Below are 14,133 nucleotides of genomic sequence, written 5' to 3'. Positions count from 1 at the left end.
AAGCATCAATATACTTATTAAGTAATGGTGTTACCATTCTGAAAACCTTGCAAGCATAAACAGGGATGAATCTCACTTGAACATGCTACATTTTCACAATGTGAATACAAAACAAGATGCATGTAAATGGGGGGAGGGGATCTCACAATTTAGTCTTCTTCACTGTCACTTAAGATATAACCTGGAGCCCCCCTCTACCTGAAACCCTCAAGATAGGTTGGTCTTCTTACATAATCCCATGCCAAGGATAATGTTGTAGCCCAACAACTATAGAAGATACTAGGATGGCTAGTTTGCTCCATCCCTCTCCTCCAATGAGACATCTGCTCACTTGGGTAGGTTCACTCAGTGGCTCAACCACCAGTTTTCCTTGAACAGGGGAGGAATAAGAGCATGTCTATCCTCCTTTTCCACACCCTTAAGGAAAAGTCATAGAATCATAGAGTTGGAAGAAACCACAAGGGCCATGTTTGAGAAGGATGTTCCACACGGCAGCCCATGTATGCAAAGTCAAAACTGAGTTGTGCCATTCCATTCCCTTTCTTGAGCACACAAGGAATAACTCCTTTACCAATGTGAAGTCGAAGGTTTTCATGGCCAGCATCCATGGTTTTCTGTGGGGTTTTCGGGCTATGTGGCCATGTTCTAGAAGATTTTCTTCCTGATGTTTTGCCAGCATCTGTGGCCGGCATCTTCAGAGAAATTCTCTGAAGATGCCAGCCACAGATGCTGGCAAAATGTAAGGAAGAAAATCTTCTAGAACATGGCCACATAGCCCGAAAAACCCACAAAAAACTCCTTTAATCGTACTTTAACTGTTTGGTGCTGAGGTAGGGGAGGGGATGTGTACCCTCTCCTCCAAAGCCTGGAAATGATTGTTAGCCATGCACAACAGATTAACTCACACATCAGATTCATGCTGGTGCACTGCTGAATCAATGTTCCTGGCCACTGTGTGGAACAACATTCCCTCAGCATCAGCTTCTGGGTTCTTTATTCCTTTACAGACTAAAGCCACCTAAATATAGTATCCTGAAGCTCGTTCCAACAAGGTGACCCAGAAAAAAAATATCAGAGCCAATGCCATTGATTCAGATCAAGAGTATTGCCAAGGGAGTCAGCAGAGTTTCAGTTTCAAATTAACCAAGAGATAAAGCCTTGGTTGGTTAGTTTAGGGGTGGATTAATCCCTCAGATAGGAGGATAAAGAGAAGAAGGATTTTCCTATACATCCAAAATTGGCCATAATTGGTGATAGTATTTTGACAACAATAGCATTATGATTTCTACTTTTGGTGGTGAGGCAGACTTGATTATCATTGAGCTCCAGAACTTTCCTTATAGAAAACTGGCTATAAGGAGGCAGGATACTGTATAATTTATCATGCTCTTGGGACAGTATAGAGATGGCTAACAGTGGTAATTAACAAAGGATATTTTCCTTTCTTTGGCCTCCAGCCTTATTGAGAGACAGTGCATTGTGTTATTTTTCTGGATTAGAGGCCCACTGATCCGTAAACCTCTTTAAGTGGAATTGATATTAGTCACTCATAGTTCAGCAATGGCCTTACAGCAGCAGGGCACCCAGCAAGCATTTTCTCTTGTTAATGAATGACACCAAACAAAGCAACTCCTCCATTAATTGCAGGACTTGAAAGCACAGCAGTTGTTGTTTCAACAGAAGCCTTTTCCATTGTTCAGTTCAATGGAAGCTAAAGTGAGAGAGAGAACAAGTGTGAAAGCTGAGGGCAGGGATTACATGTAGGGAACTGTACTTTCACAATTACCACTTCTTATAATTAGTTAGCTGCAAAATGGCAGGCTTGATTTCATTAATTTCCCCCCTACATCTACAGCTGTTATTGCATTTTCCAGGACTTGGTCCAGAGATCAGTTAAGTGATTCTACGGGTTCAGCCCCATTTGAGATTTTGCATCTGATGGCTTTAGTGCACAACAGGACTTTGGACTTTCAAGTACCCTAAGAACATCTACCTTGTGGCAGAATGAAACTAGTTCTAAACCAAACAGAACAGGTTCAAGACAAACAGACTTTTAAAAAAAATATTCAGTGAAATTACGCATACCCATTCTCTTATTTCAAAGGAAAGAGTGATGTAACTGATGCATGCAAGCTTTTAAGATCTCTTTGCCCCTAAGCTTCTCCAGGTGCTTTTAGATAACAACAAGATTTACTTTTTTAAATTAAAACTTATGCTATCCCAATGCTAGGGTTAATTGCATGTTATATAAGCATCACACACAGGATGGTTTGCCTTCACTGGTTTTTGTATCTTTTTCCTGCCACTGTCATAGCTGTTACTGCTCCAAGAGGAACAGGTTTAAAAAACCTCAAAGGGAGTATTTATGTGCATTATTGCCAGAGTTAAAGGAGCACATATATTTTAACAAATTTATTTATTTTGGTCAGACTCCCATGTCTTATTTATTTATTTATTTATTATTTATTTATTTGTATCCTACCTTTCTCCCAAGTTGGCACCCAAGGCAGCTCACAACATCATACTACATAGCACCATACCATAACTATGGTGCTACATAGTGAATCTCAGCCCAACACCCCAATCCCCACTTATTGGTCAGCATCCTCTGCAATTGAAGGGGGACTATTCCTCTGTTGCTCATGAAGTGGAGAATTGCCATTTCCACTTCCTCAAAAGGAGCCCAGTTGTGCAGTGGTTAAATGCCTGTACTGCAGCCACGCAAATGTGTGACTCCAGGTAAACTGTGATACAAGATTCTGGCTTTATTTATTAATTAATTAAAATATTTATATGCCCTATATCCAAAGATCACAGGGTGGCTTTCAATTTAAAACAATAATAACAATAATTTAAAAACATTAAATAAATTATCTGTTAAAAGTAGACAATATAAAACCTGTCCAAAAAAAAATTGTAAATAATGTAATTATAGGACATGTGCAGCCCATATAAAATCAGTTATGCTCAAAGGCTTTCTAAAAAGCCAGATTTTGGCTTAGCACTCAAATTGATTCCAACATTGGCACCAATCAGGCTTCCAGGGTGAGTTACTTTCGTTATTGGAGTACCACCTCAAAGAAGGCCATCTTCCATGAAATCAGAGACAAAGCCTTCCACTGTTTCAGTGGCATTTGGGAGGGGTCACTGTGCTGAAGGCACTCCATGACTTATTTGAAAAAGATCCAGGGTTGCCCTCATGATAGGATGCTTTACTTCACATGTTTCACATGGCTCTTTGTTGATCCTTCACAAACCCAACTAATTAACAAGAGCGTGAAACAATGTCTGGAGTTAAGTCTTTCAAAAGCCACCTGAGATGGAGAGAGTTTTCAGAGTCTACTTGTCAAACACAGTACATCAATGACAGCCTTATACAACTGTATGAAAATATATCAGTTGTGGAAGATTTCAGTATATTTCATACCCTTCAACATTTCAAAGATGAAAATCAGGACACATGTGGCCAAGCAACATCAGTGTGGCCAAGAGGGCAAAAGGTTTTAATAAGGAAGAATACACTAGGAGAGGCTATGGCAGTTTGCTTTTGCCTGAATTTACAGGGAAGGGTAAGATTATGCTCCGCCTCTTCCCCCCCCCCCCATGAGTTAATTGAGTACAAACTACTTTTGCACTTTGAAGTAAACTGCAAAGGGGGAAAGTGGGAAGAGGAAACAGAAACTGGGATATTTTAAAATCAGCTGAAAAAGAGAATTGAGACTGCCTTTGGCAAACTGGAACATTTGGAGAGTACACTATTTAGGGGATATTTTTGTCATGTGTTTAAGAATGTGTGTACAGTTTACATTATATTAGTATTATGTTCAGTAAGTATTATACCACACAAGTGGTATACCATATTAGTATAAATACTGAACCACAGTAGTCTAATGAATGGGCAGAACAAGAAAATAAGAATAACTATACATTGTCACCAGTGATGTCCAAATGTACACATCCGAAGAATGTGGATAACAGCCCTATGGCAGCTAACACCTGAGAGCTTTCTCTGCTCTTGTGATATACCATATATACTTAACTATAAGTTGATGTCATTTATAAGTCAAGGGCAGAATTATGGATTTTGCTATGACTCATGGATAAGTCAAGGGTAAAACTTAGGGGCATGTAACAAAGGATATAAAAGATGAAGCAAAAGAAAACAATGCCAATGAACTTACAAAATTCCAGAAGGCATAACTATTTGTGCTGTCACTGAAGGCTGGATGGGTGAGAGAGTAGAAAGGGGTCAGTGCTTCCAGAAAAGATTACACTCTTGCCTTTCACCAGGAGACAATTCTTTTTTATATATAAGAGTCAAAGCACAGTAGTTACATTGACCCATGGATAAGTCAACTAGGTTTTTTGGGTCAATTTTTTTGACTAAAATGTCTAGACTTATACATGAGTATATACAGTAAATATCAAACATTGCTACAAATCAACACCTTTAAAAATGCAGTAACAATAGGGAACCTATAGGAATGCAATGATTTGAGAAGGACTGCATGTGGATTTGTATGAAGGTAGCTAGTATGAAATAAGGAGATTAACAGACAGTGCACATTGCTGCATCTGCAACAATCCATTTCTTTTCAAGACAAAAAGGACCTGGCTTTTCCATTATAGCTTTTCCTTGCCACGATCAGTTCCTGTGATGCATGTTATAATGGTTTAGAGAACACATGGGCAACTGTGGGAGGTTTGGGGCTGCATTAACTCCCCAGAAGAACTTGGATGGGTGAAACCATATCCAAACCATCAGCAAAAACAAACAACCAACAAAAATGGGACTTTTTTTTTTGCTTCACAATATCCCCAAACATCAAGGATATTTTCATCATGGTGGGGGGCTTCTCTAGGCCATTTTAGGCCCTATAAACACCTTTTCTGAAACAGGAAGTTATCAGAAATCACTTTCTGTTTTAAGAAAACACCTATATAATGGCAAAAATGCCTCCATGCTCCAGAGAGATGATTTTGGGACAAAACAATCCAACATTTCCCGTCAGATTTTAAAATCTTTGCAAGGCCCTGGGGGGCAGAAAAAATAACCCTGGGGACACCTATCATACCTCATAGGGTTATTTTTGTGGGGGATACAGTGGGAAGGGAGAGAGCCATTTATACCAACATGTGCTCACCGGTGGAAAGACAGTTATAAACATTAGTAATAATGACCTTTATGTAAGTGCAGCCTAAATATATGCAAAGAATAGCAGAGGTGTTACCTGTAAGCAATAGGAGAGAACTATTGCTCACTTCTTGGATCATAATAATGGAAACTAAAAAAGAACTGTTTCTCGGCCCTGTGGTTCCATTTTAATCTGGGAAGGTTCATTGCACTGGCTTCAAATGGATGTGTTGTTTATCATGCATTTTTTAAAAAGGACACCAACTGAGAGTGGCAAAGGACAACTAACAAAGAAGTGCTTGTTAGGTGCAAGACAAACCAGAAGGAGAGCTCTGCTGCAAATATCCATCCAACACCACTGAGAGAAACAGTTGATGAAAGCACTTAAGGAGAAACTGGTGACCTAATTCCAAAGCAAACTAGTGCATGTACAGTCACCTGCAGAGTGGAGAGGAGATCTGGGTGAATACAACTCACCTGAAACATTCATGCAGATCTTCATTTCAGCTGTGAAAATGTCCTTAGCATATGTGACAGTTTTTAAACATATTCCTGCATTAGACAGACTCTTTGGGAATATATGCTTATATTTTCTATGGACAAGGTTTCAAAAACAGCCTAGTCTTTTGTTTTACAAAATGGAGGTGTGCAGGCAATTAAATGCAGCTGACAGAGTCAACAGTGCTGGAGATCACATGAGAGGAAGTCATGCAGATTTAGTCAGGGTTGCCAACTCTTTGATTGGGAGAAGTTTCCTCCTCTATCACTTTAAAAGCAAAATGATGAAGAGGTTTGGCAAGGATGGATTCTCAGCTACCACAGTCCAGAAAAATCAGGATAAGCAGAACTTGCTTTAGTTATTGAAAGACATAGAAAGCTGCCTGCACCAGGAACCTTTTTCTAAGTGCTTCAGACAGAGGCATTCCCTGGAAACCTAATATCCCATTATCAGGAATTATGTTTTACTATACTGACTGCTCATGGTCTGATCCCTGGGTATAATTCATTCCGCAGTGGTTGACAGAGGAATCCCACCTCCCAACCTTGATTAGACCATGGACCACAGACGTCAGTAGTTTAATGTGACATTAACACTGCTCCTTGTTTGAGAGAGAGAGAAAACTGGAGGCTGCTCCCTCAAAACAACGTATTGTCAAGAGAGGTTATAATGCAAGGGGGAGGTGATTACCTGTTTGTAGCTGACAAGAAAAGCTGCCATCACACAGACAACCACAAAAATAATATTCAGCAAAAAAGCAAAAAGGAAGAAAAAAGATACACATTGACAACAGCACTAATCTCTATAAAATCTTGAATCCCAGTTTTAGGGAAAAGGCAGAGTATAAACAAAGATGACAATAATGACAATCGTGATGCTAATGATCATAATACATATTTCCAAAAGATCAAAAAATGTCACGCCCTTCCCAGTTTCAGGCATCACATTAACTCTCAAATTTCAAGTCAAAATAAAAAAAACATGGAACATTTAGTAGTTTTCAATGTGCACGTAGGGAAACACCAAGAAAAACAAGGTCACCAGCACATATTTTAGAATGTCAGTTATAAGTTCAAGATCTGTCTATCAAAGCTCCCTGAAGCTTGTCTTTCAAATGCATATCCCAAGGCCATTCTACACAACTAGTTCTTAATGGAATACATGTACAGTTGTTGCCCTTTAGCTGTGGCAGTTCATGTCTTCCCTTGAGTTGTGCTTTGAGTGCATAACCCTTACCATTTCCAAAACAAAATGCACTACAATAAAGCAACACACTATAATCGCCATTGTCATTGAGCTGTACAAGTTGTCAAAATATGAAACAATCCCATCCTCAGTTAGAAGGGATATTTTGGAAGTTGTCATGTCTACAAGCTTAGTTATTTCTCCTTCCAGATGATGGCCAAGATTTTGAAAGGATTGCCAGCCAAGACAACAGGAAACTCCCTGAGAGCCATCAGAAATCCATCTGGACCCATAATCCTCAAGGGGTGGGCCATTTTAATGGGTCCCCACCTCTGCAGTTCTGCTCTCAGATCACATTCACTTCACTCACTACAGAAAACAAGGTCCAGAGCTATCTCAGGAAGGCAGTATGTTTAGCAACATTGTGGGCAGTACACCAACAGAATTCCTAATCTGTCTTGGTCGCCTAATACAGTTGGCTTTCTGTATCCAGAAATCTTTATCCATAGATTCAAGCATCCACAGCTTGAAAATATAATATATTATATATATTCTACATAGTGTGTGTGTGTTTCAGAAAGCAAACCTTGATTTTGACAATTTATATAAGGGATACCATTTTACTAACCACTGCATTTAATGGACTTAAACATCTATGGATTTTGGTATCCATGGGAGGTCTTGAAACCAAAGCCCAGTGGTTACCAAAGGCTCACTGTTCTTTAACAGTTGAACTCAGTATGGGCTACTTCTAAGTAGATATATTTAAATATAGATATACTTAGATATACATATACTAAGTAAATATACATAGTTTTGTGCTACTACTGCTCCCTACCCCCATCAGTTCAGCATGTGATTTAGCCTTTTCAGAAGACAGCAGTGAGCTGCCTGCCTCCCTCCCTTTTCAAATATATCATTCAGTTTGTGGATGGGGAAGTTGTGCCTGCATAGTATAATCCTTTTGCTCATTTGTTGTTGTTGTTTGCAGTCTAATCAGCTTTGATTTATTTTAATGCTATGAATGAGAGACCTCCATAAGCCTAGATCATCAACAGTCCTATTCAGGCCTTACAAACATATGGCTATAGTTTCCTTGGTTGAATTAATCCATCTGCAATGTAGTGTTCTCTTTTCCTTCTGCATCCAATTTTCCTACATTCTTTCTTTTTCCAATAAGTCATATTGTCTGATGAGGTGTCCAAAATATGATAGTCATATATAACAGGAACAGTTAACACTTCTATTTTGTTGCTGCACCATCAACATTCAGTGGCATGTCAGATTTGGTGGTGGCAGCAGAAGGCAACCCCCCGGGGTTTGGATGGGGGGGATCAACTATGGTTCTCCAGACCCTCAATGTTTCCTGTCCAATAAAGCTGTCCATTGAGGATATGTGTCTTCAGCCATTATCCAGATGCTTCCACATGAGCATTTTAAGGAACACTGTATATGGAAAAAGTTACACACTAAACAGTCCAGTGCTTCCAGCATCATATTCAGCATAGCTCTTGGACATTGTATTCAGAGATTCTAACTAAAGAACAAAGCTTGGAAATAGCAGGTTACAAATAACTAGGTATTATTTCACTTTCCAAATAATCACATTACACTATAATTATAACATAATGCGTGATAATTTCACTCATTTTATAGTGTTTTATGGCGACCCTAAGATGAACCATTCATGGGGGTTTCATGGCAAGATTTGTTCAGAAGAGGTTTGCCAATGCCTTCCTCTGAGGCTGAGAGCATGTGGCTTGCCCAGGGTCACCCAGTGAGTTTCATGGCCAAGCACAGAATTGAACCCTATGTACTTATTTTATATTTATAGTTATAGGTGTATGACCTCACTAAATGGTGAAAGGAGACTAGTACCTGGTTGAGGAGCTGCCTCAAGCTGTGTCTTGTGAGCTGCAGTTAAGGCAACAATAAAATGGATGGAAGTAAAATGTATAGCATTCTGATTTTTTTTTTAAATTGCCAACTTAAAAAAAAACAACTAAAAGTTATAAAACAGGTAAATATAAAAGTGTGTAAAATAAATATTTGCAATTACTTCTGAATGAAACTTATTTTACTTACATTTATTTATTTATTTTTATATGCTCTTTCTTGCAAGTCAGGACCCAAGGCGGCTTCCATAACACATTAAGATGTTTACATTTTAAAATATAACTAAAATTTAGCTGCAATCCAACATCCCCTAAGCATAGCATAAATATCTATATGTGGAGATATGCTTCACCAGCACTGTGCAGCCTCTATTCAGCCAGGTACTCCGTCAGGGAGCAGGTAAGACGTCGTGGGCAAGGGGGGGGGAGTGGCCTTGGTCCATAAAGATATTCTTACCTTAACCAGGATACCTCTCCGTGAGATGACTCACATTGAGTGTATTTACCTTGGCCTTAAGACTAGGGAAAGCCTGGGGATTCTGTTGGTCTACCGTCCACCCCGTAGCCCAACAGACTCCCTAGCCGAGCTTACACAACTGGTCTCGGAGCTGCTACTGGAGTCGCCCAGGCTGTTGGTCCTGGGTAACCTCAACATCCCCCTCGAGGCCAGCTTGACAGGTGCAGCTCGGGAGTTCATGGCTACCATGACAAACATGGGCCTTTCCCAGATAGTCTCTGAGATTGCGCAGGTCATACCCTCGATGCAGTCTTCTGCACGGAGCAGGCACATCCGTGGACGGAGGTAGTTAACATCTCTGCTCTGTCATGGATGGATCATTTCCTGGTGAAGGTTGGGCTGAAGACCACTATTCCCCCCATCGGGGGTGGAGGACCTATTTGTATGGTCTGCCCTTGAAGGCTGATGGAACCCATTAGGTTCCAAGAGGCCCTAGAGGGTTTAATGCTGGCGATACTGTTGAAACCTTGGTTAACACTTGGAACAACAACCTTACCAGGGCTATAGACACTATCGCTCCCAAGCGTCCTTTCTAGCTCGCTCCTAACCGCAACCCCTGGTATACTTAAGATCTCAGGAGAATGAAGCAGGTTGGACAACGACTTGAGCGTAACTGGCAAAGATCTCGACACATACCTGATAGGACACGCCATAGGATTTATCTTAAATCCTATGTTGTGGTGATAATCCTAAGAAGTCTTTCTATTCTGCATATATTGCGTCTGCGAAGTCTTGTCTGGCAGAGCTATTCAGGGTGGTTAGGGATATAACTCAACGACCTCCCACCCTGAATCCTTTGCTAGAATCTACAACAGCCTGCTGTGACGCTTTTAATAATCACTTCGCAGACAAAATCTCTCAGATAAGAGCCGACTTGGATGCCAGGTTTGAAACTGAGTCGTTAGGAGAGGTATCCAGTGTCTCCGTCTATACTGTTATTCTGGATCAATTTGAGTTTGTCAGTACCGAGGATGTGGACAAGCTTCTTGGTTGTGTGAAAAAGATGACTTGCTCTCTCGACCCTTGCCCGTCTTGGCTGGCCATCCAGGGGGATGGTGCCATTAGGTTACTATTAAAGAACATAATCAATGCATCCTTTAGGGAAGGCTATCTTCCATCTTGCATTAAGCAGGCAGTGGTTAAACCACTTCTAAAGTAGCCTACCCTTGACCCCCTGGACAGAAATAATTATAGGCCTGTTTAATTGTTACCATTTTTGGGAAAGATAATTGAAAGAGCAGTCGCCATTCAACTCCAAGCAGGGCCGTAGCTAGGATTTTAGGAAGGGGGGTCCAGACTAAGTGCCACCATTATAATGGGGCTTGAGTGCAGTGGTGGCGCAGCACACACCATTCATTTTTCTAATGGAAGGGGGGGTCCGGACCCCAAGAACCCCCCCTTGGCTACGTCCCTGCTCCAAGCAATCTTGGATGAAACAGATTATGTAGATCCATTTCAAACCAGTTTTAGGGCAGGCTACGGAGTTGAGATAGCCTTGGTCGCCTTAGTCGACAATCTCCGTCTGGACACCAACAGAGGAAGTGTGACCCTGCTGGTGCTCTTGGACCTCTCAGCGGCCTTCAATAACATCGACCATGGTATCCTTCTGGAACGCCTGAGAGAGCTGGGAATTGGAGGCTCTGCTTTGCAGTGGTTCCAGTCCTACCTCTCGGGTAGATTCCAGATGGTGTTGCTTGGGGGCAGTTATTCTGCCAAGAGGGAGCTCAGGTCGGGCGTTCCTCAAGGCGTGATTCTGTCCTCAATGCTGTTCAACATTTACATGAAGCCGCTGGGCGAGATCATCCGGAGACATAGGGTGGGGTGTTATCAGTACGCTGACGACATCCAAATATATTTCTCTATGTCTCAGACTGATGTAGTGACTAAGGAAGGCATCTCTCCTCTGAATGCCTGTCTTGAATTGGTAATGGACTGGATGAGGGAAAACAAACTCAAGTTGAATCTATGTAACACGGAGGTACTAGTAATAGGGACTCCCAATCCGGGAATCGAGTTATGTCAGCCAGTTCTGAATGGGGTCACACTTCCCCTGAAGGACTCTGTCTGCAGTTTGGGGGTGCTCCTAGACTCGTCTCTCCACCTGATGGCTCAGGTGGATGCGATGGTTAGGAGCACTTGCTTTCAGCTTCAGCTGATACGCCAACTGCGCCCCTTCCTGGAGTGGGAAGACCTTGAAACAGTAGTACATGCACTGGTAACCTCTCGGCTCGACTTCTGTAATGCGCTCTACATGGGGCTACTTCTGTCTCAAGTTCGGAAACTTCAACTGATACAGAATATGGCAGGCTGGTTACTGGCACATCTAGATTTGTCCACATTACACCAGTTTTAAAATCCCTTCATTGGCTGCCTGTTAGTTTCTGGGCAAGATACAAAGTGTTGGTTTTAACCTTTAAACCCCTACATGGCTTGGGACCTGACTTCTTGCAGGAACGCCTTCTCCCGTATCATAATCCCCACACTCTTCGTTCTGCTGGGAAGAATATGCTTCAACCAAAGAGAACTAGACTTTCGGCAGTGACCCAGCGCTCCTTTTCAGCAGTTGCTCCTAGACGATGGAACGACCTGCCGGATGAGATCCGTCAGATTACCACCTTGGAAACCTTTAAGAAGGCTATTAAGATGGACCTCTTCCAGCAGACCTTTCCAGACTAGGTCCACCTCTATTTTTCTGCCTCCCCCCCCTCCACTTCTCTCCCCTTTTTTCCATCCCTTTTTCCATCCTATCTGGTCCCCGCTATACATTTCTTTTTTACAAATCTTCCATTGAGTTTAACTGTGATTTTATACTACTGTTTTAATACCTGTCTGGTTTAATCTCTTTTTAGTATTACTATGTTTTTATACTAGGGGGGGAGGAATAGGGGGTTTAGAATTTTAACTGTATCCTCTTTTATTGTTGTAATCCGCTTGGATTCCAAGTGATTAAGCAGAATATTATTATTATTATTATTATTATTAGTCACATTACACAATATATATCAGCAACTGGATGCAGTTGTGCAATGTGCAACCACAACACACAATACAGAATAGAGAATTCATCTGTTGCACTCTGGTGTACTATGCTCTGCATGCATAGTACAATACAGTATGTGTATATCAGCCTTTCCTGACTTTCTTAAATTGTAAGAATATTGAAACCCCTCAGAACTATAATGGTATCTAATTACTGAAAAAAAGGAGTGTGCCAAGCTTTGCTGAATAACAGCGAACAGAAGAACCAAAAGATAAAGAGGTTGCTATTTGGTTAATATCTTGCAACTACAGGAATGGCTCTTTTTCTGTCATGCTGAATTACACATTTACTTTGTTTTCCCTACACATCACTAGAATAAATGTGCTGTCTTGATAATAGTGTTCCTTCATTCTTTTCTCCACTACAAGTACTTGAACGTGAATTTTTACAGCATCACTGAATCAAAAAACACAGAAGTTTGAGACAGACTGTCTGGCGTTTGTTAAGCCACCATACAAAAATACGAGAGAAGCTTTTTCACACATTAAACCTGTGGCAACATCTATTTAGGATTATATTTGTTCACTTGCCAGTTAGATAGTTGTCTATATTCATATACAGAATAACCTTAAGTTGGGTGGGTTTCTTTTGTAAAATGTTTCAACTTACTGCTTGTACAGTGTACCAGCATTCACCAGCATACAGTGTACCTGATGGTGTAGACCTTTTTTGGACTGCATCTACTAAAATTTCCCAACAAGCACTGAGCTCATCACAGAGTTTACCTCATCTCTAGAGCTACTGACCCACCCTTCCAAACCCATTTTTCAAAGGGAATACTACAATGGTATTGCAGCAGCAATGGCATAAAATTCCTATGAAGGTAGTGGAGTACCTGTCTGCCGTCTTTCTGATTGCATGCTTCAATTGTGATCTGGGAGCCAGTGGAGAAGGAGGTGATTGAGAGACACTTGTCCTGCTGCCTGATTAAGGGGTCACTGAATATCCACTCCTGGGTGCAAGGGGAAGAAAAGGAGAGTTCAGTACAATGTTAAAACATTTTTTCCAACCACTTGAGCTTCATTTATGCCGTTGGTATTTTTCTTAAAAGGACTAACTCAAACACTGTTGCCATCTATATAATTCACCACAACAACTGTCTTTGTCTATGCATGTATACGCCTGTGATCATATGGAGAAAACACCACGTGAGCTAAGAGAAAAATAATACATTTTCAAAGGTTTCTGAAGTTTCAGCAGTACTTTATGGGAATGCTGTGATTGTAATAAGCAATTCTATAGTTCATTGTGCTGAAAAGTTTTTTAACAGGTATAACAGATGAAGAATAAAGCAAGAACCCCTGTATATATAGGACATATATACAGAACATCACAGAAACAGATACAGAAATAATTTGAGAAACTCTGGTTTGAGATTCCAAATTTACAAGAGAAATCTAAATTTCCAAATTTCCAAGAGAAATTCCTATGACTGTCCAAAAGAAAAAGAAAAAGAAAAAAGTGGCCCATTACTGAGAGTTCAAAGACAAAACTTTCAAGGTGTTCAAAGCAATCTAGCTGACTCATCCTCTTATTAAAAAATGTATTGGATGATCAAAAATCTGCCTGCTATTGTCAGAAGAATCCCTTTTATCTGTGGGAGGCTTCTGATCCAGTAGAGAAATTCTACTGGTGGAAAATAGGTAGTGGCAACCTTCCTTTGTTCTTCCCTCCACCTGCAGTCCCCTATGCCTGCCCTACTCTTGAACACAGCAGCAACCCACCATCATCTGAAAGAGGTAGAACAATGAAAGGGGTAGAACTGTGCTTCCAAGATAAGAGGAATTGGTGAAGAACATATTTTTCTCTGCCAGCAGTATTAGAAGTAGAACTCTACCCAGGCCCCATTCCCACTTACTCATT

General features: G+C 40.8%; 1 protein-coding gene across 1 annotated transcript in view; it reads right to left on the bottom strand.

The window, feature by feature from the left end:
• GALNT16 (polypeptide N-acetylgalactosaminyltransferase 16) overlaps window positions 1–14,133 on the bottom strand; it is a 223,994-nt gene that overhangs the window by 6,535 nt on the left and 203,326 nt on the right. The window contains exon 14 of the mRNA XM_042446688.1: window positions 13,106–13,222. Within this exon, the coding sequence (XP_042302622.1) occupies window positions 13,106–13,222 (117 nt within the window). The remainder of the gene's footprint in view (window positions 1–13,105; window positions 13,223–14,133) is intronic.

Source organism: Sceloporus undulatus, chromosome 1, assembly GCF_019175285.1.
Source record: "Sceloporus undulatus isolate JIND9_A2432 ecotype Alabama chromosome 1, SceUnd_v1.1, whole genome shotgun sequence".
Taxonomy (NCBI): domain Eukaryota; kingdom Metazoa; phylum Chordata; class Lepidosauria; order Squamata; family Phrynosomatidae; genus Sceloporus; species Sceloporus undulatus.
The sequence above is the reverse complement of the archived record's forward strand: the minus strand, read 5'-3'. Positions and strand labels throughout refer to the sequence as shown.